At 33.2% G+C, this 27115-nt stretch overlaps 2 protein-coding genes and 1 pseudogene across 2 annotated transcripts; all 3 read right to left on the bottom strand.

Annotated features, from left to right (window-relative positions):
- Nucleotides 1–7205: 7205 nt before the first annotated feature.
- LOC115961249 (ferric reduction oxidase 4-like) lies at nucleotides 7206–11164 on the bottom strand. Its single transcript, XM_031080258.1, has 8 exons — nucleotides 10996–11164; nucleotides 10810–10912; nucleotides 10494–10679; nucleotides 10054–10288; nucleotides 9104–9431; nucleotides 8774–9014; nucleotides 7751–8460; nucleotides 7206–7345 (listed from the first exon to the last, which is right to left on the bottom strand). Exons 1-8 carry the CDS (start codon nucleotides 11162–11164, stop codon nucleotides 7206–7208), a joined length of 2112 nt encoding a protein of 703 aa, XP_030936118.1.
- A 2220-nt stretch (nucleotides 11165–13384) lies between these two features.
- On the bottom strand, nucleotides 13385–20798 carry LOC115960385 (ferric reduction oxidase 4-like). Its single transcript, XM_031079261.1, has 8 exons — nucleotides 20525–20798; nucleotides 20352–20454; nucleotides 20072–20257; nucleotides 19390–19624; nucleotides 15754–16081; nucleotides 15432–15669; nucleotides 14139–14848; nucleotides 13385–13858 (listed from the first exon to the last, which is right to left on the bottom strand). The coding sequence occupies exons 1-8, from the start codon at nucleotides 20673–20675 to the stop codon at nucleotides 13719–13721; spliced, it is 2091 nt and encodes a 696-aa protein (XP_030935121.1). The 5' UTR covers nucleotides 20676–20798; the 3' UTR covers nucleotides 13385–13718.
- Nucleotides 20799–23275: 2477 nt separating this feature from the next.
- Nucleotides 23276–26013, bottom strand: LOC115961248 (annotated as a pseudogene).
- Between the last annotated feature and the right edge of the window lie 1102 nt (nucleotides 26014–27115).

Raw genomic sequence — 27115 nt, 5'->3', positions numbered from 1 at the left:
CCTCATCTTCTAGATCCAATTTCTCTAAATCCACTCCGGTGGGGTGCTTGGCGAAGTACCTCCTCAGGAACTTAAAACCTTTATAATACCAACTGAAGAGCACTGTGTTATACTCCTCAGTCTGCTGGAAAGCCTCAACGGCTTTGGCAACAATGGTCTTGAGTTTCTCCTTGGCAGCTAGAAGTTGCTCGTCCTTTCCCAATGTTAGCTGCCGCTCGACTCTGAGGTCGTCACTTAAGGTCTTGGCCTTTTCCTTGATGGTGTTGGTCTTGTCCATGGCGATAATTAGGTCTTTCTTTAGTTGGGAGTTCTCTGCCTCCAAAGCCTCCATCTTGGACATCATAGATGCAACCTTTACTTCCTGAGTGAGGTACTCCGAGGTGATATAAAGACCCTTCCCCAACACCTGAAAAGAAAATTGAACCCTTCAGGACGATAAATAAATAAAAAATAAAAAAAGGTTGAAATTGCACAAGTATATTACCTGAACGAGCTTGTGGATATGACAAGCCACAACCTCGTTGGAAGGCATACCAGAGAAAACTTTCAAGTCCTCAGTAGTGATGACCTCATGTGCCCTTTCCACCGCAAGCCCAGTATCGTCCCAAACATTGGACGAGCGGGAATCAGCCTTCTCCTTTCCTTTGATGGCCAAGCATGGTTTCTTCGAGATAGGAGTACGATCTCCTCAACTAAAGTGGCCGGAGAAGCTGTCCTCGTCGTCTCAGTACTGGGGACAACTGGAGTGACGAAGAGCCCTTCCTTACAATGCGCACTATCCTTTTCCTAAGATTGGACAGTGGCTCGTTCTTCTTCGATCTCATTTTCGCATACATGTCCTAGTTAAACTTAGTCATTATTCCTGCAAAAAGAAAACACTTGTAAAAAAAAAAAAGATAGAAGCAATGACGAACTAAATGAAATACTTACTTTTCTTCTCTTCTCTCTCAATAGTTCGCAGGACGTAAGCAGAGGGCTCCAGACCAAGGCAATACAAAGCTAACGTGTGAGGATCGACCAAATCATCGAAATCGTCAATTGACTTTACGTACTCTATGGCAGCCTCAACAAGTTGCTTATACCTACTCTTAAGCTTGGGCCATCTCTTAACAGCATAAGACAATGAACAAAAGAGTTAGCAACAACAAAACGAACATGAACAAATGAAGAACAAAATGCTGGAAGTAATAACGACGCACCTAGACTCAGGGTTCTCCACCGATGGAGCAACCTAGGGAGATCACCCCATACCTCATCAGAGGGAGTCTCCCAGTCATCCCTGGACACAAAAAAGAAGCAGGATTTCCAATATCTAAATGGTGAGGGTAGGTCCCTGATGATCCTAGTCCTCTTCTCCCAAGGCACCAGTTCGTAGTATCCATGCTCTTTAGACTCCTTTAGATGATATAAATAAACCAGCTCGTCCACCTTAATCATATCCCCCTCAGTAACAGCTAGCCATATTTCCATACAGATGACCATTATTATCCATGAATTGGGCATAAGTTGCCCAGGAGCAATGTCGAAGCGGCTTAGAAGCTCCATGATGAATGGGTGGACAGGGAACCTAAGCCCACACAGGAAAGCAACCTCGTAGAAGTATACCTCCTCGGGCGAGAAGTGGCAAGCTTAGTCCTCCCCTTGAGGAAGATGAACCCCAACCCTTTCAGGGAATTGAAATCTATATCTAAACCTAGAAAGTGTCTCATCATCTAAATTGCACGCCTCCTCGAGGGCGTGGAAAGCCCTGACCTCCCGAGGAATGGAGACCGCGGTGTCTTCTTCCACCTCCACTAGATTGTCATTAGACAACAACCCGGTCTTAAGTTCACTCGATCTTACCTCAGACATTGCCCCTCGCTTACTCACTAAACCCTCGAACCAATCAATTGACTGGCAAAGCAAGGGAACGAAATCAACCAATGCAACACTTAAACTATTACTCTCAAAGACAAAACCTTCAATTAAAGGGAGAAAGGAACGAGAAACACCAAAAGAGGCCCCTAAACGCGCAAAAAGGAATAAGATTGAGGGCCAAACTACCCTAACTTCAGTGCTACCAACCATAGAAACCCAGAAAACAGAGGAAGAAAATAATCCTAAATGCCCCAAAACAACAACAACAACAACCAAAAAAAAAAAAAAAAAAAAAAAGGAAAGAAGAAGAAGAAGAAGAAGAAGAGCAAAATCAAAAATTAGAAACTGAGCACAACCTATCTATGCCATAGAAGAGTGAAAACAAAAATAGAGAAGATGAACATACCTCAAAAGGAACAACCACAAAATGCAAAAAGCTTGAAGAAAATCGTAAGAATAGATTGGAGAAGAAGAAGCATAGAGCAATGATTGAAAGTTGGAAAAAGTGAAAGGGAAAGAGTAAGGAAAGGAAGTTTAAAAACTAGGCAAAAAAACTGAAATTCAGCGAGAAACCCAAGGGTCACAAAATTTGGGCATTAACTCCACTGGTCAGAACATGCCACGTGGCCACAATGCGTGTGGTGCCGCCACTACTCATTAAATGTGGAACGAAACCCCAAGAGCCATATCTGGTCATAGAACCTTTCATCTTCTGATGATCGTCCTAACACACAGCGACGACCACGAAACTTGGGGGGCAACTGATGGGACTAACGAGACCTTCCTCCCTGGACAGCCTCATCAAATATACTCGTCCACCTTGGTTGAACACGGATGAACACAGGCAAGCCATTAATAAAAGCATTAAATAGCTCGGCCAACTACTAAACAGTTGGCAGATTGTTGGAGTCTCATCAAAACCCATATTCAAGAAACTCAAGGCGTTACAAAAAGGGCACTAAAGCCACAATTAAGGCCCCAACGGCTAAGAACCATGAAGTTGTATATATACACACTGATCAGAGACAAACTAGGTACATAGACTCACTCAAAAGTATTCATAGACACTTTGATATTCAATCCTCTCTTATTATTCTCTAAAAACTTCTATATACTGACTTTGGCATCGGAGGCATGGTAGCAGGCACCACATCAGTGACCATCTTAAGGGAGCCATTGTTTCACATTTGCAGAGACAGTGACGATGACCCAGCTCCATTTGGACAAACTTACAAGACTGATGATTTGCACTTCATCAGTTTGGTAATAATTGAAACAAAAATCATCAAAAGGAAAAAGTAAAATTAGTAGCACACGTAAATTGTTCATTAGAAAACTAATTAATATCTAAACTTGTTCATTTAATTTATTCAAAATAATTAAATATTTATCATTTCACTAAACAATATATTTAGATTCTGAAGTGCTGACTTATATATATGTGTTTGTGTGTGCACGCGAGCGTGCCAAGGCTATGATAGCTTAAATTTGTATTATGTCATTAAAAAGAGTATTGATAGGGTTAATACATTTATTTCCATGTACGAATTATCTCGTAGTGGTGAACTAGTTATATATTTATTGCAGATAGGGGGTCAAGGGTTGGGGTTCAAGTCTTTGTAAAAGAGTTTCATACACACTTATATTAGGTTAGACTAGAATTTCTGTCTTGTACCTAAAAAATTAATAATATACAATCAAGAATATATATATATATATTTTTTGTTGCATAAGTCTTAAAAAACAATTAGATATTTGTCAATTTACAAAAATGATGGGTTTATATTCTTAGTTATATATATCTATATATATAGTATACAAATTTTACTTTTTCTATTTTCTAGTGAAATCATAGTTGAATTAAATTCCCCAAGTTAAATATTATAATACTTAATGAGTGTTAGAACTTGTGATGTAGGACATGGTTTAATATTTAAATTTTGTAAATATTTAATTTTATAGTTTTTATGTAATTTTTGTTATTTTAAGTTTAGGTTATTTATTTCCTTCTTTTTAGATATCTTTAATGTTGTTTAGTCAAATTAGGGTTTTATATACTTTCATAGCTACCTTAGAGTTTCTAGTTGCCCTAAGTTTTCTTTTTACTATTTAAACGCATTGTAGCCTTCAAAGGAAATTCAGTGATCAGATTGTTATTAATAAAATTGCTGATTTTTTCTTAAACTTTTCTCTTGTGAATTCCAGTTTGTCATCTTGTGGATTTAAGGAACCCCTCGTGGATTTGAGGTTTACAACCAAGAAACTAATAGTTTAGTTTCTGTCCATCAAAGAGAGTATCGTGTGTGCTTTCTTCAATCTTCTGCGACATCAGTTGGTATCATAACCTTAACTTACACTGGTATGATGGCTAACCATCGTAATGGTAACCACCACAACTACAACAACAAAGTTGAAGATGCAGTTCACACTAGGGCTGCGTTCCACCAATTTTGTGAAGAGACACAACAAATTATAGGCGAAATCCAGCAAATGATTGCTGCTCTTCTTGCTAGAAAATCATCTTACAACAACAATGATCAATATATTCAAAGACGCACTCCTAACAAGAAAATTGCACTCTTTGATGGAGATATGTGTAAGTTGGATTTTATTGACTGGCTTCTTGATTTGGAAGAGTATTTTAATTTTTAGAAGATTTGTGATGAAGAAAAGTGCGGCTTGCATCTAATAAATTAGACAATGAAACAAATAAATGGTGGGAAGACATTCAAATCAATAGAAAGTGACGAGGTAAGCATCCAAACTGCTCTTGACAAAGAATGAAAAATGTATTAATTGATTTATGATTTCCTAATGACTAGTATGATATACTAGATTATACAAGTGTTGATTATAAATTTGTATATCCATATGAAAAGTAATATGTTCAAAACATGAAAGGTTAACCACAAAACCAAAATTATCACAGTCAAGTCCATGTGTCAAGTAAAGGAAAGGATTTGAGGGTTGAAAAAAAATAGCCTATTTCTAAAGAAAATTTTGAAGTGGTTAAAAAAGATTAAGACTTGCAACAAGTTATTGATTTAAAGATTAAAGATACCACTTATAAAAAGTTTGATGAAGATGTCAAAGAAAAAAAGGTTGAGTTAATTGTGGATAATGACAGAAGTCAAGAGATGGTAATTACTGAGAATATTGTGGAAGATCCAATTGAGGTTAAATATGAGGATGAGTTCATCACCCACAATCCCTAGGTTCTGGTTGATTTTTTGAAGATGACTACACAATATGTTGATTTTCTTGGAGTAGAAAATTTTAATTTTATTATCAACCCTTTGTTGATTGATGTTGCAAATAAATTGAAGGTAGATGAGAATAAATTTCATGCTACACTTTATGAAGAATTCAAGTTTCAAAACCGGATCAAGTTATGAAAGCATTCAAAGTATTTATCTATTTGGAGCAGAAGATTTCAGATTTCGACCATCAACTCGAGGATGAATTTCTTTCAAGTAAAGGGGTTTGATGTAGGACACGATTTAATATTTAATATTTTTAATTATTAAATTTTAGTATTTTTATATACTTTTTGTTATTTTAGGTTTAGGTTATTTATTTCATTCTTTTTAAGCGCTTAATTTTTTTTTTTTTAGCCAAATTAAGGTTTTATATGCTTTCGTAGTTGCCTTAGAGTTTCTAGTTGCCCTAGGTTTTGTTTTTACTATTTAAACGCATTGTAGCTTCCAAAGGCAATTCAATTTTCAAATTGTTATTAATAAAATACAGACTTTTTGTCAAATTATTTCTCTGGTGAATTCCAGTTTATCATATTGTGGATTCAAGGAACTCCTTATGGATTCGAGGTTTATTACCTAAAAACTAACAGTTTAGTTTCTGTTTATCAAAAAGAGTATCGTGTATGCTTTCTTCAAGCTTTTGCGAAATCAACTTGTTCATAAAGAAAATTCCTTTTAAAATATTTCAAAAAGAACTTAAAGTGCACACACACATCACACACATTAGCTAAGGTTTTATTGTCACATGGTACATTCTTTGAGAAGGAAATAATATTCTCTTCATTTAACCTTCCATGTCACCAAAATTTATTATATCACTATAAATTAATTAGTTACCATGTATTAATGGGTAACAACTTTTATTTCCATTTTTTATGGAAAATTATTTCCATTTATTTTTTTATGGTAAATTTTTTTTTTGAGAAAATTTTTTTATGGTAAACTAATTACTCATGTAATGGAAATTTATATGTTTACATTTATATGATGATATATATATATATATATATATTATTTGGAGTACTCTATTATTATTATTATTATTAAAAGGGGGTTTGAAATATGTATTTTTCCTCATGTTTAGTTACTTTGAAACGGCTAAAACAAAATCCATCAAAGGCGAAAGAAAATTTAATCACACATGTGATTGAGAATATAAAAATAAATGAGTAACAATTTTGTTTCAGCTCAATTAGTCGTCAGTGCATCTAGATGTTTTTTTGGATTCTAATTAAGCTAAGGTATAAAATGAGACATAAAGCACATTACTTCAGATTTTTGGAAAGTCGTGCATTGTACACCTAGGGTTTGGGTTAATCAAGATCTCTCAAAGCGTCATTTTGATATCAAATTGAAGTTTCTAAAGATCCAGTGATTCGGTTGAAGATGTTGCATCTACTCATACAAGCTGCTAGAAAGAACCATAAAGAGGGTTATTATAGTTGCGAGCTGGTCTTCGCTTTTGAAAAAGTCCACAAATAGTAGAAATTTATGTATAAGTTCCACGTAACTACTAAAGATCTTTGTATTCATGATCGGAGTTTCAGCTTTGAATTTTTTTAAAATGCAAAAATGATTATTATTCATGTGAAAAAATCCTAGCTAATAAATAAATAAAATATAATAAATATGCTCTCTCTGCTGTGTTTTTTTTGGTTTGTCTGTCTCACTCCAATCCCACCACGACACATAAATATAAGCAAAGGTGTGAAAAAAAATCTGTGAAGAAGTTGGTGGCCCAAAATTTATCTCTATTAAGTATTATCTCATTATCCACCAAATAGGGTGAATAAATATTTACAAATGCCACACATTAATTTCTTTAGCTACACCACCGCATAATATTGGTGTGATGGTCACTTTACAAGTATAAGTGTTTGTGGGATGTAGAGAAGTAAGGACCGGGGTTCAAATCTTTAAAAAAGAATTTCCCACATATATATTTAGATTAGACTAGAATAAAATTCCTATCTTGTAAAAATAAAAATAAAAAAATCTTTAGCTACGGCCTTAAAGACTCCAAAATGGCATTCCTTATACTAAAAGTGAACTTTCTGCAATGCTATCAGACATAATGACCTTCCGAATGCATCACCAATTAAAGCTGATGGACTCAAAGTGCAAATTATTATTTGCCAACCCTGAACAAATTTTGGCAACCTCATGTCGCATAATCCTTGGGCCACAAACTAAGACTCCGATATCTGATCCTTCGCACTCAGGCAGAATTTCTACAATGGCACGAAAATCATAGGAAAAATGCTATCGTTACTATCAACTTACTATAGATATAATAATAAATATGCATGCATAATTTGAGTCACTTCAATATATAACATAAATAGATAAGGGATAAATCTGTTACACAAATTTTTTTTTTTTAATTTTTAAAAAACAATTAAAATCGTCCCTTTAAGTCATAATTTCAGTTGATTGTGTGTGTGTAAATGTGTAAGTAACATAGTGTGTAATAAATACTGTTTAATAAATAAATGATTGGATTATGCACTTTTTGGTTATTGGTGACATAAATTTATAAATCATATGTAGTAAAATGTGTATTATATCTAATGTCACTCTTAATCAAAAGGCTGTTCATTTACTTTCATATTTTGAGTGTGGTGGTGGTAACTTACTCTTAAGATCAGGCCTTCCACCAAAATGCACCTTGGTGGCTTGAGCAAGGGACTGATGGGGAAGGCTTTCAAGCTCCCTATCCGCAACATAAAATTGAGACCCTGATGAAGTTGGTGATGTTGGAACTTGCAGGTATCGGACTCCCTCCAATTCCTTGGCATTTTTTTTCTTGCCCCAAAGAAAGATTGCACTAGAAGCTATAAAAATGCAGGTACAAACCAAAAATATGTTCCAAAAAGCTGTCAAGGTGAAATGGTAAGTCTCGTTGTTTTTTTGTTCAATTGGAAGAATGTAGTAACGATTGACCATGCCTAAAATGAGAAGGAACATGACAAATGATGAAGAGATAATTGCACCAAGCGATAACCAGTTGTTTGTGCCTAAAGCAGCAGAAATAGGTGAATCAGATGGGTGTGACTTGAACCAAATGGTTTGGATGTGCTTTTGGGAATCTGTAAAAGATTGCTCATTCTCTCTGGTCACGTAGGCTTCTATTTTCAATTTTATTTTGGAAATCTCTGTGTGTGAGACAGAGTTGGGAAGTAAGAGATCTAGCATGGTGAGATCTGCAAATTTCTTGAATGCACAAATTAGGAGAACTGGCGGAACATCTAATTCTTCACTTTGGCTTTGGAAAATGATCTCACGAATTATGGAGATAAAAGGAGTAATGCCACCACCTCCACTCACCAACACCAACGACTCATGCCTAGCACCAAACAAAGATCAATTAGAGATTAAATGAGAAAGCAATTCGAAATCATAAACATAATGAATTTTACAACGTAACCTTTACAAATTGATGTATCATTAATTATAAAAAATAAAATAATTTTGATATTAATTTATTATGTTTTAAAAATTTACTAATCATTTTCACTGTCATATAAATTAGTAAAATTTATAATAGGTTTAGCATTTTCTACAAGTAAAATTCTTTGTAGTACTGTAGTAGATAGCCTGAAGTCTTTGCCAAAAAAAAATAGCAGCTAGCTAGTGAAGTCTTTCATAGTTAAACTGACCTCAAAAAATGAGACGAAGTAGGACCATAAGGTCCTTCAACAGAAACATTGAGATGATCCACGGCAAAAGAAGAAAGTTCTTGGTAAAGCTTATGAGACCAACTTCCTTCGCGTTTGATGATAATGCTAAGAATATCTGGCTCAATATTACAATTAGAAGTAATTGTAATAGGGTGCCACTGAAGCTTGGAAATGCTAGGCACGTTTACGAACAATATGCTTGTGGGATTATAAATCAACCCTGAGAGGCAAAATTGCAAGTTAAATGTGGAAAAGTTGTTTCTGAACAAAGCCCGCTATTCAAGTAAATCATTGATTGTTGATTTATACATGGGCTCTTGGAGAAGTTCAGTTCAACAGTGTCACAAGGTAGAATGCGTGCCGAGACTAATCTAGCCCTTCGTCTGGACTGTAGGAATCTCAAGAACCGATCGATAAGGAAGAGGTATATCCCAGGCAAAATCATGCAGGAGTAGGCAGCGCCAACATGCAGTATATAGAAGAGGATATATAGTGCATAGAGATGGTGGGTATAGAAGAAAACCTCAAACATCTTTCGCCTTATGCGAGTAGAGCTTGTTGCCCACATTGCCATCGCAAATACAAGTGCAATATCCCCAGCTAGATTTGGCACCCCATCTCTCCTCCATTCAAAAACCTGTATTATTGTCGAAACCGCGTACTTAAATTCATAGCAAGAATAGTCACATTGACATACATATATGCATGCTCAAGGTGTCACTTCATTTAAAATAAGACACCGAATACACTTTTAGATTTTGAATATTTAATTTGAATAATAAAATAGATATATTTCAAAATTACATTTATGTACTATTCACATGAAAAGATTTTAATAGTTAAATTCACCTCAAGTACAACTCAAGTGAATTTTGCTATTTTGGTTAACTGAAGTGAATTGTAAAATTTTTAAAATTAAATTGTGAACATATACATACACTTGAATTTTAAAGTTTAACTTGAAAACAAATAAATAAATAAATTTTGGAGTTTATTACGTATATATCACAAATTAATTTCATGGAGAAGAACAAATTATTATATTAATACTTTTAGATTTTTTTAAAAAATTTCTATAAGTTATTATTCTTTATGTCAGACAAGAAGAAGGACAACATAACTCTCTTCCAAACACAAAGAGGCAATGAATTCTAAGTGCACAATAGATAAGGAGATCTCGTGTATTATCTTATAAATAAAACAAACAATCAAAGACATGGCACAATAAAGATTAAATGCTTTAAAAGTGACTTAATTACCTCAGACATTTGGTTAGTCACGGCCCGATACAAAATGCAACCTATAGTATGAGCAGCAAATAAAATCATTGAAAGATGACCAAGCCAGGTATGGTACATGAGGCTAGACTCCGATGTGAGCCCAACAAGAGGCAAAATTGAAGACCCTCGACTCACAGGAAAGAAGAGAAATGCCCAGCATATGTTTCCTACATAAGCGAGCCTCATTGCCACACTTCGAATTTTGGCTTGCCACCTGCCAGGCAATCACAATAGACTTATTATCTTAAAATGGTGGCTTAAGGCAGATTAATATAATAAATAGTAATTGTTCTCTCACACTTATTGATATACACTACACACACGCAATGTCCATAATTTTACAGGTGATATCTGCATTTAAAATGTGAAATGACGATGTGTACAAAGAATGTACATTAAGAAGAGTGAAGCTGACATACACTTTCTCGTCTGCTTTCTGCATATCGAGGTGAATGAAGCTGACATATAAGTAATTGTATAGGGACCAGATTAAGAGTGCAATGAACATGGCTGCAAAGGCAAGCTCTGTTGCTGTAACAATTCCCAGAGGAGCCATCACAAGCAGTGGACGTCTCCAAAAGGCCAAACGACGGCTATTTACAACACTACAATGATATGCCAGTACTTGTGTTACTCCATATGAGTTATATGAATAGAAAAACATTCACATTTTGCTTAAGAAATTGGAAATTTAAATATATATATATATATATATATATATATATAAAATGTAACCTTTTGGGGTTAAAATTCTTTGATTTCTGCTGAATATGGAGATAAACACAGCCCAAAGCTGCTATGAACATTATGGGAAAAGTAAAAAGCAGTAGATTTGGCCCTGTACAATGATGCAAAGTTTAGCGAAGTTCTAACAGAAATAAATAAATAAATGAGGAAACAAGCCAGAGAAATAAAGGCAACCTTGATCTCCAAAATATGTTGAATTGAGCTTGGTTTTTAGCTTATCATTCCATGAGTTTTCGTATATCTTTGTTGGTAATAAAACCCAAATTATGAGCCACCCAAGAAACACCACAAAGAAAATCACCCTTAAGGCAGTCTCCATACTCATCTTCTTAGTTCTTTCCATTGTAATAGGAGAAATAATTATGGGAAGAGACCCTTTCCCTAGATGTGAAAAGCTATAATGGAGACAAACTACTCAACTTCTTACGGTAGTCTCCATACTCGTCTTCTTAGTTCTCTCGCACTCGTTGTCGTTTCGACGTTGTTGTTTTCTAAAAAATGAGTCATTTTTTAAAAAAGTATTTGAATTTATTGTTTGATTAATATTTTCTATATCCAATTTTCAAAAAACTGTATCCTATTTTCTTGATTTAGAATAGGATTTTGAAATCGGCTGAAGGGGTGTTTTCAGGATACAAAAAATGTTTTTAATAATATAGTTGTAAATAAATTGAAAACAGTAGACTCTACATATTTGTTCAAACTCCTTTATCTCTTAAATTAAGGAATTTATTTTTGTCACAAAAAGAATTCCTACACTTCAAATTTGAAACTTATCATTTAAAAAAAAAAAAAACAAAAAAAAAAAATGATGAACTCTATTCCCTTATTATTATCTATATAAAAAAAGTAATTTACAAATTCTACACATTACTTTTTGTAAATATATATATTTTTAATCTCAAAAATAGAAATGGTCTCCCAAAAAATTATTTTTTATTTTTAGTATTTTGAAAATTTTTCTTAAAATGGGGGCCAAACACGTATAATATAAAAATTATTATCTGAAAACTAGTTTCAAGTTCAATTTTTTGAAAATTGTTGTTATACTATTTTGAAAACAAAAAAACAAAAATCCTCCTACCAATCAAGCATATTTTCCTATTTTTAGTACCAACTTTAAAAATGAGTTGGAAAACTATTTTTTGACTTCGATTATGTAGCTTAATGTGAGATAAAGTTGTTTTCTGAAATATTTTAGCGGAAAATAACCTCTAAAAAAGAAACCATGCTTTTAATAGTGTTTTCTATTAACCATAAATAATTTTTTATTGACTCAATTTTTCTAAAACCATCAAATACCAGAAATGCGAAAAACTATGTTCACTTAAGGTTTTCATCAAAACAAACAACATAAAAATTAAAATCTAATTAATTTGGATAATTGTAGAAAGTCAAACAGTCAAAATAAGATTGCCTCTTTAAGATTTTCCAATTATTTTTTACTGTGCAGAATTCTCCTTACTGAAGAAGAATGACACACCAGAGTTATAGAATAATCTATACTCTTTATTAAATTATTTGACTTTTGGTTAATCTCATCATATTGTGCCATATAAACTTTTGAAATCTCATAATTTTACACTTTCTAATGTTTACAATAGAGATATCCAATATTTAAATCTCTCACTCTTAACTATCTATGTATCAAAAACAAAAACAAAAGACTAAACCTATCACTTTGAAATTTTCAAATTTGAATGTTTCCTACGTCTGAGGGAAAATTATTGTGGTAATGAACAAAATTTAGGTACAGTATCTTAGGTGTTGTTCCTTAGATTTCTCTTTTAAGATTTAGTTATGTGGCTATTAAACTAAAAAATATACTTTTATCTCATGAGAAAAAATCAACATAGAAGAATCTTAAAAAAGGAACCTAAGAAATAGCACCTAAGTATTGTATTTAAGTCTTGCCTTTGTGGTAATATATAGTTGTCACATAATTGATTACACGCGTTTTGCATGTGCAATGAGGCTTTTTTTGGGAGGGGGGGGGGGGGGTTTATTAGTTTCATAAATTTCCATTTTTTCATCTCTTTTCGTGTCATAAATTTCTTCTAAATTTTAGATAAATTTGGATGTCATCATCTAGCAATTACTTTTATATTTGCCTTTGGATTCACTATCATGCACTGGAAATCTGTGGTGAATTTGAATTTGCTAAATGCCCATAGAGATTTTTCAGTTCAGAATAAAAGAGAACATAGAAGAAGCAAGAAGAGAAATTAGAGTGTGTCTGTCTAATTTTTTTTTTTTTTTTTTTTTTTTTTTTTTTAAGGAGAAAAAAGATGGGGAGGAAAATAGAGTGCATCCTTTAATTTTTTTTTTTAAAGAATAAGAGATGAAAGAGGAAAATAGATTGGGTCTGTTTAAATTTTAAAATGATAAGAGATAAAGGGATTGTAAACTATTAAGAATGTAGTTTAGTGGGAGGTTTTAAATTGTGAGCTTTTATTTTACAAATTTGTCACCCTTAATTGAAAACTCTAAGTGAGTAGGGAGGAGATATTTTAAGATATTCAAAGACTTAAAGTTCACGGCTTAGACGGTTTGGAAGCCAGTGTGAAAGCACCTTAAATAGGAGTAGAATAAATATAGACAATAGTATAAATACTTTACAATGAAGATTTACAAAAAGAGTTCCCACGATAGTATGGTATATACAAACTGAAAACGCATACGCAGTTTTAACCTCAAACAATAACATTGATCACTGGCTAATGAAACAAACGTGCACATCTCCTCCGCCAAACAGGGTGAACAAATATTTGCAAATGTCACAATAGCCACATACTTAAAGACTCCAACATCGCATCCTCAGCATGCACTAAAAGAGACTATCTGCAATGCTATCATGCAGAAACAAATTGTGTCACACAAATCACCTTCCAAATGCATCACCAGTTGAAGCTGATGGACTCTAAATGCAGCTTATCTGCCAACCCAGATGAACAAATTTTGGCAACTTCATGTCGCATCTTCCTTGGACCACAAACTAAGACTCCAATATCCGATCCTTTGCACTCACTCAGAATTTCTGCAATGCCATCAAACATATTAACCATAGGAGAATGTTAAAATTACTATCAATTTTACTATAAACAAAAGTTTACAAATTAACCTGACAATGATTGTAATTAGTGTCACTTCAATTTTAAAAAAAGTCTAGATTAATTTGTTGGGATTGGTGACACTCACTTTTGTAAAGTTTATTTAGTAAATTTTGCAATATCTTTAATATAAATCTTAATCATAAGTTGGTGCATTTACTCTCATATTTGGGTGTGGTGGTGGTAACTGGTAACTCTGTAACTTACTCTTAAGATCAGGCCTTGAACCAAAATGCACCTTGGTCGCTTGAACTAGGGACTGATGGGGAAGGCTTTCAAGCTCCCTATCCGCAACATGAAAGTAAGAACCTGGTGAAGTTGTTGGTGTTGGCGCTTCCAAGTTTAGGATTGGCTTCACTTCCATGGCATTTTGTTTCTTGCACCAAAGAAAGATTGCACTAGAAGCTATAAAAATGCAGATACAAACCAAAAACATGTCCCAAAGAGCTCTCAAGGTGAAATGGTAAGTCTCACTGGTTTTGTGTTCAATTGGAAAAATGTAGTAACGAGTGACAATGCCTAAAAAGAGAAGAAACATGACAAATGATGATGAAATTATTGCACCAAGCCATAACCAGTTGTTTGGGCCTACAGTTGCAGAAACAGGTGAGTCTGATGGGTCTGACTTGAACCAAATGGTTTGGAGGAGCTTTTGGGAATCTGTAAAAGTCTGCTCATTCTCTCTGGTGACATATGCTTCTATTTGGAACTGCATTTTGGAAATCTGTGTGTGTGTGCCAGAGATGGGAAGCAAGAGATCTAGCATGGTGAGATCCCCCGAGTTCTTGAATGCACAAATTAGGAGCACTCGAGGAATATGTAAATTTGCACTTTGGCTTCGGAAAATAATCTCACGAATTATGGAGATAAAAGGAGAAATGCCACTTCCTCCACTCACCATCACCAAGGACTCGTGCCTGGGGCCATACAAAGCCATTCATATCAAATGAAAAAGAATTTGAAAATCATTGACATATCGAGTGATGCTAAGAATGTTACAATTTTTTTCTAAATAATTCTCACAAACTTATATATCATCAATAACAAAAGAAATCATTTAAACAAGAACAATAAGTTTCTTTCAATTTCATTTAAAATTGAAAAAGTTCATTTTGCGAATCAAGATTTTATTTTTTGGATCTGGTAGAGAACATAATATCACATTATTTAAAATTTTGAATAACTTGGTATTGAATGCTTTATAATATTTAATGTGAAGTATAAAATGAATTCATTTCAAATAGAGAAAATCCTAACACATTCTATTGTCATTAATTATATTACCTAAAAAACCACATTTTTTTTATTATATTATTGAAAAGAAACATCAATCAAATTCATAAACACATCATTTTTGTAAGATTTTTATAGTAAAAATTGGTTGTAGCTTTATCTTTGTATGATAGTTAAAACCCTCAGTACTTGAGTACTATACTATAGTAAGTAACTCTTTCAATTAGTTTTTTCTTTTATGAACTCTTTCATATAGTTAAAATTTACCTCAGGAAAGGAGACGAAGTAGGACCATAAGGTCCTTCAAGAGAAACATTGAGGTGATCCACAGAAGAAGAAAGTTCTTGGTAAAGCTTTTGAGACCACCTTCCTTCGCGTTTGATGACAATGCTAAGCCTATCTGGCTCCATGTTACAATTAGAAGTAACTGTGAAAGGGTGCCATTGAAGCTTGGAAATGCTAGGCACATTTATAAACAATGTGCTTGTGGGATTATAAGTCAATCCTGGGAGGCAAAATTCCATGTTAGTTTTAGAAAAATGGTAGTTTGAAAGTTTGCTATTCAAGTAAATCATCAATGTTGTTTTACCTTGGCTCTTGGAGAAGTTCAGTTCAACAATGCCACTAGGTAAAAGGCGAGCGGAGACTAACCTAGCTCTTTGTCTGGACTGTAGGAATCTCAAGAACCGATCGACAAGGAAGAGGAATATACCAGGAAGGATCATGCAAAAGTAGGCAGACCCTACATGCAGTACATAGAAGAAGATATAGAGTGTATAGAGATGGTGGGTATAGAAGAAAACCTCAAACATCTTTCGCCTTACACGAGGAAAGCTTGTCACCCACATTGCCATTGCAAATACAATTGCAATCTCCCCAGCTACATTTGGTACCCCATTTTTTCTCCATTGAAGCATCTGTTGTAGAAACCTCATATTTTAAAATTTTAAATGAGTAGCAAAAGTCACACAAGCATGCATGCTCAGAGATCACATCATTTAAAATGTGACAACCGATATATTTTTAGATTTTGATCCTTTAATTAACATCATGAAACAAATATATTTCAAATGGAGAAGTCATGCCCTAGTGGCTGAACTAGAATTTCACTTCAGGGGGCAAGATTTAAAAAAAAAACCTAAAAAATATTAAACATATATACTAATAACAAAATAAATAGACAAATGTAATTGTCATACAAAATTTACCTAGTTTCAATTAAAATTTGATCTTTTGTTATGCTTAGGATTTTCTATAGTTTAAATTAACTACAAGTATATATTTCATATCATTAAAATACAGAAACAAAATCTTCTCAAAAAAAAAAAAAATACAGAAACAAAAATAACCAATACATAGTTTTTAATAATCAAAGTATAAGAGATTGGTCTAAATATATTAAGCTTAGACATCTAATTTGATTCCTTAAATAAATTGAGAGAAAAAAAATCAATTTAAAAGCATCAAGAATATAGCAATATACGTGCAAAGTTGTATTGTATACACATTGCAATACATAGATTGTTTTTACAAATTTAGCTTCAAAGTATTTAAAATTAGAAAAAAAGCTAAAAGTACTACAGGTTATACTACATCAAAGTTACAAAAATTGATATGTTAATGAATATAATTGATTTAAAATTTTGGTATATAACAAAAATCTAGATTTTGAAACTAAAATTTCAAGAGATAGAGAAGAAAAAAAAAAGATATTCAAGGCTTTAGGGTTTTAGTACCATACAAGGACATTAGGAAGGGGTTTTTATTTATTTATTTATAAATAATAATAATTTGTGTAAAAAATATAAGACCCACCAATTGAAATGTTGTGACTATAAAAAAAATGGCGTGAAAGAATAAAAAAGGATAAACACTAAAAGTGCCGTGACTTTTTTCTTTTCTAAACAGGTGACTAGATTTTACTAAAAAAAAATTGATTCCATGAATAGCATGGAAAAGATAAAAAACAAGAATTTTGACTCCAGTGTTGTATTTTACTGTTTTAGGGAATTTTGTTTTGCATATTTATTGATGTCAGGAAAGTTTTATATATGAATAGAGAAAGATTTTTTGTTTTTTTAAGGTCTTTTAGGTGGAGTCAAGGGGGCAGTTGCCCTCTCTCGACCCCCCCACTCCGCCCCTGGCAAGCACAGACTCGCACACACATAAGGACACACAACATACTAGTTATTTCTAAAAGGAAAAAAAAATATATAAACTAATCCTAAGGTTTGGGTTAATGTCAGATACTACCAAAACTTTTCAAAATATCCCAAGCCCAAACATCACTAAACATCATGCTTCTTTTTCCATATCTCTAGCTACTATTTATCTACCTTTAACTATTTAGGCACTCTTTTACCCATATAATTGTCACAATGCAGTTATTATGACACGTGCAATCAAGACAAGCTATTGGCAAAAGACCAAAGACTTGAAGGAGCAGGGAATTTTCAAATGATGCTCAATGTTGTTTGTGCTTGGGAATCAAATTGTATATTTTTAATAGTCTTGGTAATATTTGGTATTAGTCCAAACCTTAAATGTGGTTTTTGAATTTTATCATTTCTAAAAGCATAATTGTATTTGGTCAGAGGAGGGGTCTTTTTTTTTTTTTGGGAGGGGGGGGGGGGAGATCGGGAAAATTTTAAAATTACTACCAATTTTACTACAAAAAGGTTTATGAAATGAAATAACAATGAATGTGATAAATACCGTATCAACAACATAATAAAATAAATTTCTTAATTAACTTTTTTATTATATTTTTAAAATTAACCCATTAATTTGTAAGACTTGTATGATAAAATTTGTAATTTTTCTAACTAGTGGTGGAGCTAGGATTTGTTATATGGGAGCAAAGTTATAATTGAGACAGACACAATTACTTCAGACCCATCTAAATAATAAAAAGTGAGCACTAAGTGATATTTTAGCATAAGTCCATTGAATAATAACATTTTTTTTTATTGTGTTTATCTATTAGGGATTTGATTAAAGATAAATAAGTAATTTTATGATTATATTTTAGTCAAAATTGCACCTATGTACGATTCACATGAAAATATTTTTAGTAGTTAGATCACCTCAAACGTGAATTGATACTTTGGTTAGTATAAACTCATAAATAATTGAATTGTAAAATTTTTAAAATAGTGTGAACATACATACATTTGAAATTTCAAAGTTTAACTTGAAAAAAAAAAAAAAAAATGGGGAGTTTTTTTTTTACATAATTTTCTTTATATTTTATTACTTATACACAAATTTTATTGGGAAAATAAATTACTATATTAAGACTTTGAGATTCTTTTATCATTTTCTGTTAGATTAAAGGTAAGAATAATAATGTTATTATGTTCTTTATCAATTAAAATTATTTATTTTTTATATTTATATCAAAATTTGTTATCTGTGACCCTTTTAAAAAAATGTTAAAGTTGAAAAGATTTTTTTTCCCTAAGTAAATAAAGTTTTTTGAAATATAAAAAGAAATAATAGTCTATTATTAGCTTGGTATAAATGAAAAAAATAATACACATTAAACAAACAGATGAAAAGAAAATATAAGAAAAAGATCCTTTTTTTTTTTTTTTTTTTTTGAGAATCAAAAAATCCAATTTTAAGATGTGGGACAATTTATCAACAAACAGGCTAGGGGGATGGCTCCACCCTTGTGCCCACACGTTAAAATTGCATCTGCATGCACTGCCATGCTTCGTGCATGAGGTTCTTATAAAATCAAAGCATTTTAAAATAAAAGAATTTTTTTAAGATTCTCTAATATAGAATATTCCATTAAAAAGTTAATTTTAATATTGTAGAATAAGTTTTAATATGTGGTAGATATAAATATAACATGCTCCTACTCCGGTTATTTACGTATATAGATGGTATTGTTTTTTTTCTTCCCTGTCATACTCTTATCTGAACAGGATACACAAAATCAACCACTAATATATCTTTCTTCCTTGTAAAAGAATAAGATATGGACAAATTAAAGGAAAGCAAGAAGGAATCTAAGTACCATCACACATCCCTCTCATCTACCGAACAAGGACAACAATAATTCACTTTCAAAAACAAAGAGACAATGAATTCAAAGTGCACAGTTGATAAAGAGATTTCACGAGTATTAACTTATTATCACACAAAAAAACAATCAAAGACAGGTCACATACATTAATAAAGATTAAATTGCTTCAATAGTGACTAAATTAAATACCTCAGCCATTTGGTTAGTCATTGCCCAGTAGATGATGAAACCCATAGCATGAGCAGCAAAAAGAATCATTGAAAGATGACCTAGCCAGATATGATACTTGATGCTAGACTCTGATGTGAGTCCAATAAGAGGCAAAATTGAAGACCCTCGACTCACTGGAAAGAAGAGAAATGCCCAGCATATGTTTCCAACATACCCCAGTCTCAATGATACACTTCGAAACTTTGCTTGCCACCTGTCAGGAAATCCCAATAGAATTATTACTTTAAAAAGAAAATATTAAAGGTACTATACAAATGGTACCACAAAATATTAATTTACAAACTGACATAAAAATGAATATAATTGATACCACTTCAATAACATAATAAATTAATATCGAATTACTTAATTGTGATTACTGGTGATATATCGATTTGTGAGGTTTATGTGGTAAAGTTTTTCATATTTCTAGATTTCTCATCTTCAAAAGTTATCCTAAAAATAGTAGAGAAAAATTAGGACATCATTTGTCTAAAGAAAAATAGATTGATATAAGGAATCATCAAAATAAGCTGTTTCTTTTAATAAAATTAGGCTATCATCCTTGAAACAAAGCTAATAAACTGTCTTCCAATATACTTTCAAATTAAGTTTCATCTTAGTAAATATAGAAAATTAAAGGAAGAAGATTTCTACATACACTTTCTCGCCTGCTTTATGCATATGGAGGTGACCGAAGCTGACATATAAGTAATTGGATAGGGACCAAATTAAGAGTGCAACGAACATGGCTGCAAAGGCAAGCTCCATTGCAGTAACAATTCCCAGAGGAGCCATCACAAGCAGTGGACGTCTCCAGAAGGCCAAAAGATTGCTTTTAACAACACTACAGTATTTATGTTACTCCATATGAGTTATATGAATAGAAAATATTCATATTTTCCTTAAGAAATTGAAAATTTTCTTTAAAAAAATGTAACCTTTTCGAGTTAAAATTCTTTGGTTTCTTCTGAATATGGAGATAAACACAGCTCAAAGCTGCTATGAACATCATGGGAAATGTAAAAAGAAGAAGATTCGTTCCTGTACAATGATGTAAAGTTCAGCCAAGTTTAAAGAAGAAGAAGAAGCAAATTAGAGAAATAAAGGTAACCTTGTTCTCCAAAATATGTTGAATTGAGCTTGATTTTTAGCTTAGGAGTCCATGCTTGTTTGTATGTCTTTGTTGGTAACAAAACCCAAACCATGAGCCACCCAAGAAACGCCACAATGAAAATCATCCTTAAGGCAGTTTCCATACTCATCTTCTTAGCTCTTTCCCTTGTAATAGGAGAACTAATTATGGGAAGAGACCCTTTTCCTGTATGGAAAAGCTATAATAATGAAGACAAACTACTTAACTTCTGCTATGCACTAAGAAGGCTTCTGATAAAAGATTTATAGTGGCAAATTAAATTCCCTCTATATGTCAAAGTTCGTCTATGCATTGTGAATGGCGGAGAAAAAATGATAGGTCTATGTGATAGTGACATATAATCATTCACAATCTGCTAGATAGAATAGTTGTGACAAAGTGTGTGAAAGTGAGCGGAAGTAACATTATTGTTTAAGATATATCAAAATAGCTTAAAAACGTGAAAATAGTATAATTTAGGTCTTTAATGTTTGCTTTGAATAAATCATACAATACAAGGATGCATATGTTTTCTTGAAACGATGGTGTTTAAATTTGGTATTTCTGTAAAGTTATTAGATATACGTGGCTAGCAAGCATTTACATTGGTTGTACTAAAAAATTTAGTTTTCAGCACTTCAAAAACTTATTTTATCTATTTTAACATCTCATTTAACAATACGCCATTTATCTCATCTCTTACTTTAGCACATCGCCCAATTATTTTAATATAAACAGTTAAACGCCTATTTAAATAATATAAAACATCCACCCCCAAAAGAGAGAGTAAGAGGCTAAGATGAGAGAGAGAGAATAAAAAACCAATAAAAGCAAGTAGCAACTTGTTACAGTAGATTGCTACTAGTACTAGCAACTCACTGTGGTAAGTTATTAAATTTTTTTAGATTTAGCAACTCCAATATATAATGCATTTTGGTGTTTGTGGTGCTAAAAATATTTATATATATTTTTGGCTATTTTAACACCACCAATGCTAAGTAAACTGGCCTTTTCCCCTTCCTTTTATTGGGTAATGTAAGTACAGTTGACTACCAACTGGAGTATGTACAGGAAGTACAAAATACAAGTTGACATGCTAGATTTTTTATTTTATTTTATTTTTTTTGGCTGCTGACATGCTAGATTTAATAAGTGGTGCATGAAGATGCAGAAAAATATAATAATCTTCACTGAACTTTTTATGATTTGTGCATATGCAGGCATGCCCATTGCCCATTAATCAAGCCAAACTTAGTTATCTAATAAGAAATATCTGAAATAAAAAAATAAAAAAGATCAAAATATAGCAATATCATAACTTCACCAATGGGAATTCCTTAATTTTTATTCCGCATCAACACAATTTGGCATTGCAACTGAAGTTTCTTCCTGATAATGCTTTATGTCTCCCATAGACTTCTGACTGATCATCTAAGCTCTAGATTCATACTATTTTGTGGGAGAACAAACATGGAGTGCCAATCATGCGTTTCCTGATTTCAACTTTTTCTCCATGAAAGACTCAACATATCCTAAAGGTCTAGCTGCACAATTCCTTACTGTGTTGTCACGATCTAGGGAAATGCAAGCCAGATATATACTCTACAATATATTATAAACCCAAAATGCTAGTCATAACCAAAATTCTTCTTGATCTTTTATATAACACAAAACAACCTAATAGACACTTGATGTGGAACTCAACATATAAACAACCTACTAGACACTTGATGTGGAACTCAAAACATACTCCCACACAAATCTTCACAATTCAAATCTACATAAGTTAAGGTATTAGATCAATGCTATGTACATTATACTCACAAGTCACAACAAAGCAAGAGGGCTAGGATAAGGGAATTAAATCGAGTTCTTTATTCTTGTGAGGCACAAATGAGCTAGACTGGAATGTGGCTGTCTGGTTTGGTGCTTTGGATAATGATTTTGCTGATTATGGAGATGAAAGCAGTGTGCCAATACCTCAACTCACCATCACCAGGGACTCGTGCTATGTCTAAGGAAAACCAATCAACTTCAAGGTGAACTGAATGTAATTGGATATCACAAACATAGGACTAACAGGAGAAGCTACACCTTTTACAATCGCATAGCAGCGAAGTCTTAGTACCAACATGCAATACATACAAGTTGGTCTTGTTTTCTTGGAAAAGGGGAGGTGGGGAGTATGCAAATCGTTGTTAATGCAAATAGAACTGCAATTTCCTAAATGAATTTGGTACCGAGTCTCTGCTCCAGTCTAGCATCAACATTGCCAAATCTCTTTTCCGCTAAAGATCCATGGTCTGTATTAAAGGATTGCTGGAAAGGTAGGTTCCATAAGAGTTAGACTAGAGGTGCGTGTGGTTTGGAGGGCAGTACCTACTTGTTTGATATGAAACATTTGGGGGAGAGAGAAATGAGACGCTTTGAAGGAGATGAGGGCGAATCACCTTTATATGCATTAAAAGATGCTAACTTCTTGCAAATCACTTTATTGTCGAGATGACATGTTGTGTTTAGTGTACAATAAAAATAGTGTTAATGGGAGAACTCAGGCAAAAGATACCATCACCAATCACAACTTGCCACATCACCAAACTGTGAAATTTTGTGTAATATCACTCATATTTTTGGTGCTTCACTTGTATACTTCACCAAGACATTGAACTATATTATAAACAGATTGCCATATTGACAATGTAATGTCTGCGCACAAGCACACAAATAGTACAGGACTGACATTCAGAAGTGGTATTTTCTACATATATCTGAGTACTGTCAATCCAAAACCAATGCTAAGAAAAGTTGCAATCGCTTTTCCAAATTGCCAGCAAGAATTGCAGGAACGATCAATGAGCCCCATCCTTTGGCTGTGGCCATTCCACATGCTGTTGTAGGACCTCCAATATTGGCATTTGATGCCAAAAGTAACAGCCTCAAGTCAAAGCGAAACAGCTTTCCAAGTCCAAGGATCACAGCAAGATGAACAGTGACTTGAACGAGAGCAAACATGAAAATGCTAGGAGCTGTATTGATGACATTCCATATACTCCCACTAGCACCCAAAGTAAACCACCTTGAGTTACACATTTCAGATCATATATACTTATTACATCACAAGATAAGTAAATGGGGTGCTTCATAGAAGGTTAAGATCAATTCTAGGATTTGCAATCAAATTAGTCTTGTCTTTTTTTGTAAGTTCAGAAAGTGTAGTCCAAACGTGTTCAGGACACGTCTAATTTCAGAAGGATAAAACAGATTTAATGAACCAATCAGATTAGATATAGGTGGCAGAATTTGGCTTAATTTGAACCATTATTAGTACTTTTATGAGATAGGGGGAAACAAAAACAAGATAAATGATAACCAATAAACTGAACATGTAGAAACTAGTAAAGAAAACAAATTAACTGAGGGTTTAATGTTTGATGATTATGGCATTCACACGATGCTTTTTTTTTTTGCCTAATTAGATCATATCCTGCAGACAAATAAGAAGAATTGTATTTGCAGCATGAAAGCTCAACAGGTTTGTTTATGCTTTCCACAGTCACCACAATTTGCTACATAAGAATCTTTTTTTTTTCCTTTTCAACTCAGAAAAGATGAACCCATATATATATATATATATATATATCAGCACAATCTGTCTACGTGTCTATGCATGTGAGCAAGAAGCAAATGCTAAGTACCCAAATCCAGAAACATACCTACATAAGCATTTACACCATAAAGTAATAATTCCATATCATAGGAGCATTTCCATATGATGCAAATTGACTTAACTGGAAAAATTTCAATTACCTGCATCAAAACCAGGGCAATAGTTTCACTAGCAAGTGCAAGGAAACCAAATTGTGTTGGGAAAACAGTTGCTAAGATGACAACAACAGCAGTTATTGCTGGAAGGCTGCCTCCTTGAATTCCGCATATGTTTGTGAGATAAGTTGAAGTCTTACATACCAGAAAGGATATAGCAACAGCTGTTGCAACCTGTAGCACAGGGAGTTTTCCTACAGAATTAGACTCCACATCCACAGCAACATCTACCAATGAATTTAAGGATTTGATAACAAGATTAAGGACATATTGTGTTACTTGTAATTCTCAAAATCAATATTAAACTGATGACAACACTTGATTGAAATAGTTAGTTAACATATAATATTTACACTTAGCATGCTTAAACCGAAATTAATATAAACTAATTGGAAAAATCATATTTTCTATTCTTACAATGATGTGTAACTACTGGAAGCTGTAGTTCAACAAATAAAGTAACAAACTAAATTATTTCAAGAGAAAAGGACACAAGGTGAAGTTACCCAAATTATATACTACATACCATTAGTTGAAGCTTCAAGAGGTATTCTAGAGGCCAAAGCAAACAACGACAAAAAATATAAAGCACAAATTACATCATCTGCAGCTACTCCTGCAGCCAAAACTGATGGAGAAATGCCAAGCGCCTCTGAAATTGCGATATAATTAACAGCTACAACAATTAAAAAAAAAAAAACAAGAGAATCTTTATCAGTTATGTACTGAACTTGGTAAAAACATGCATAAGTAAAAAAAAACCCAAGGAAACAAAGCAGAAATACCAGACTTAAAAATAAAGAAGCTGAAGAAGCAGATCAAGGGAATAAAATGTTTTCAAAACTGAATGCAACATAACCAGAAGCGAATATCATGGGTGACAAAAACTGCACATTATAATTCCCATTAACATTCAAGAATATATACATAGACCTACCCTATACCATTCTTTATATAAGAAATCAGCATGGTTTACCAAAATCAAACTGTATTCTGCATACACAGTTAATTTTGTTGGTATATTTATTGCCTGAACAAGTCATATGACCTGAGAAATAATAACATAAACTGTGGAATTTATTGACATAACTACTTGCAATAATAATTTAACAAAAATATGATTGTTGCAAAGAGAAATGACCATGGCTACCAAGACTGTAATATTTAATAAAATATCTGAGCATGGATACCCACATTGAAACGAATTTGATATCTAATTGAACCCACTTTAAAATGAATTTGGTGAATACAAATATATACAAAGATTTTCTTAAGATTAGTGAGGATCAATAGCATTTCCTTCCCAAAAGCACCCATTTGAAATCACAGTGGATAGTTAACTCCATTCATACAACATAATGAAGAGCAATTCATAGAGTTTGCTTATCACAGAGCTAATTGATGATATAATGCTGTTAGGAATCTGACATCATAGGACTAAATGGAGAAGCTACACCTTTTACAATTGCATGGCTCATAGTACCAACATGCAAGACATAAAAGTTGGTCTTCTTTTCTTGGAAGAGGGGAAAGTGGGGAGGACTGCAAACCGTTGTTAATGCAAATACAACTGCAATTTCCTAAATGAATTTGGTACTGAGTCTCTGCTCCAGCCTAGCATCTACATTGCCAATCCTCTTTTCCATGAAAGATCCATGGTCTGTGTTAAAGGATTGCTGGAAAGGTAGGTTCCATAAGAGTTAGACTAGAGATGCGTGTGGTTTGGAGGGCAGTACCTGCTTGTTTGATATGAAACATTTGGGGGAGAGAGAAATGGGATGCTTTCAAGGAGATGAGGGCGAATCACCTTTATATGTGTTAAAAGATGCTAACTTCTTGCAAATCACTTTAACTGTCGAGGTGACATGTTGTGATTGTTGTACAATAAAAATAATATTATCAAGGGAACTCAAGCAAAAGATACCATCACTAATCACAACTTGTCATATCACCAAACTGTGAAATTTTGTATAATGTTACTCATATATTAAACTAAATTATAAACAGATTGCCACATTGACAATGTAATGTCTGCGCGCAAGCACACAAATAGTACAGGACTGACATTCAGAACTCAGAAGTGGTATTTTCTACATATGTCTGAGGAATGTCAATCCAAAACCAATGCCAAGAAAAGTTGCAATCGCAATGCTGGCAAGAATTGCAGGAACGATCAATGAGCCCCATCCTTTGGCTGTGGCCATTCCACATGCTGTTGTAGGGCCTCCAATATTGGCATTTGATGCCAAAAGTAACAGCTTCAAGTCAAAACGAAACAGCTTTCCAAGTCCAGGGATCACAGCAAGATGAACAGTGACTTGAACGAGAGCAAACACGAAAATGCTAGTTGCTGTATTGATGACATTCCATATGCTCCCACTAGCACCCACCGCAGCGAAAAATACCTGCCAAGTAAACCACCTCGAGTTACTCGTTTCAGATCATATATACTTATTACATCACAAGATAAATAAATGGGGTCATTCGTAGAAGGTTAAGATCAATTCTAGGATTTACAAGCAAATTAGTCTTGTCTTTTTTTGTAAGTTCAGAAAGTGTAGTCCAAACGTGTTCAGGACACGTCTATTTTCAGAAGAATAAAACAGATTTAATGAACCGATCAGATTAGATATAGGTGGCGGGACTTGGCTTAATTTGAACCATTATTAGTACTTATGAGATAGTGGGAAACAAAAACAAGATAAATGATAACCAATAAACTGAACATGTAGAAACTAGTAAAGAAAA

This window comes from Quercus lobata, chromosome 9 (assembly GCF_001633185.2).
Source record: "Quercus lobata isolate SW786 chromosome 9, ValleyOak3.0 Primary Assembly, whole genome shotgun sequence".
In the NCBI taxonomy this organism is placed as follows: Eukaryota; Viridiplantae; Streptophyta; class Magnoliopsida; order Fagales; family Fagaceae; genus Quercus; species Quercus lobata.
The sequence above is the reverse complement of the archived record's forward strand: the minus strand, read 5'-3'. Positions and strand labels throughout refer to the sequence as shown.

Excerpts from the sequence above, each read along its gene's own strand:
- LOC115961249 (XM_031080258.1), bottom strand. The coding sequence starts at position 11,164 with ATGGAAAGAACTAAGAAGATGAGTATGGAGACTGCCTTAAGGGTGATT. Across the intron at positions 9,432-10,053 it reads TGACTAACCAAATGTCTGAG|GTTTTTGAATGGAGGAGAGA; the intron begins GTAATTAAGTCA and ends ACAATAATACAG. Across the intron at positions 9,015-9,103 it reads GAACTTCTCCAAGAGCCCAT|GGTTGATTTATAATCCCACA; the intron begins GTATAAATCAAC and ends TTTGCCTCTCAG.
- LOC115960385 (XM_031079261.1), bottom strand. The coding sequence starts at position 20,675 with ATGAGTATGGAAACTGCCTTAAGGATGATTTTCATTGTGGCGTTTCTT. Across the intron at positions 19,625-20,071 it reads CATAAAGCAGGCGAGAAAGT|GTGGCAAGCAAAGTTTCGAA; the intron begins GTATGTAGAAAT and ends ATTTCCTGACAG. Across the intron at positions 16,082-19,389 it reads TGACTAACCAAATGGCTGAG|ATGCTTCAATGGAGAAAAAA; the intron begins GTATTTAATTTA and ends TTTCTACAACAG.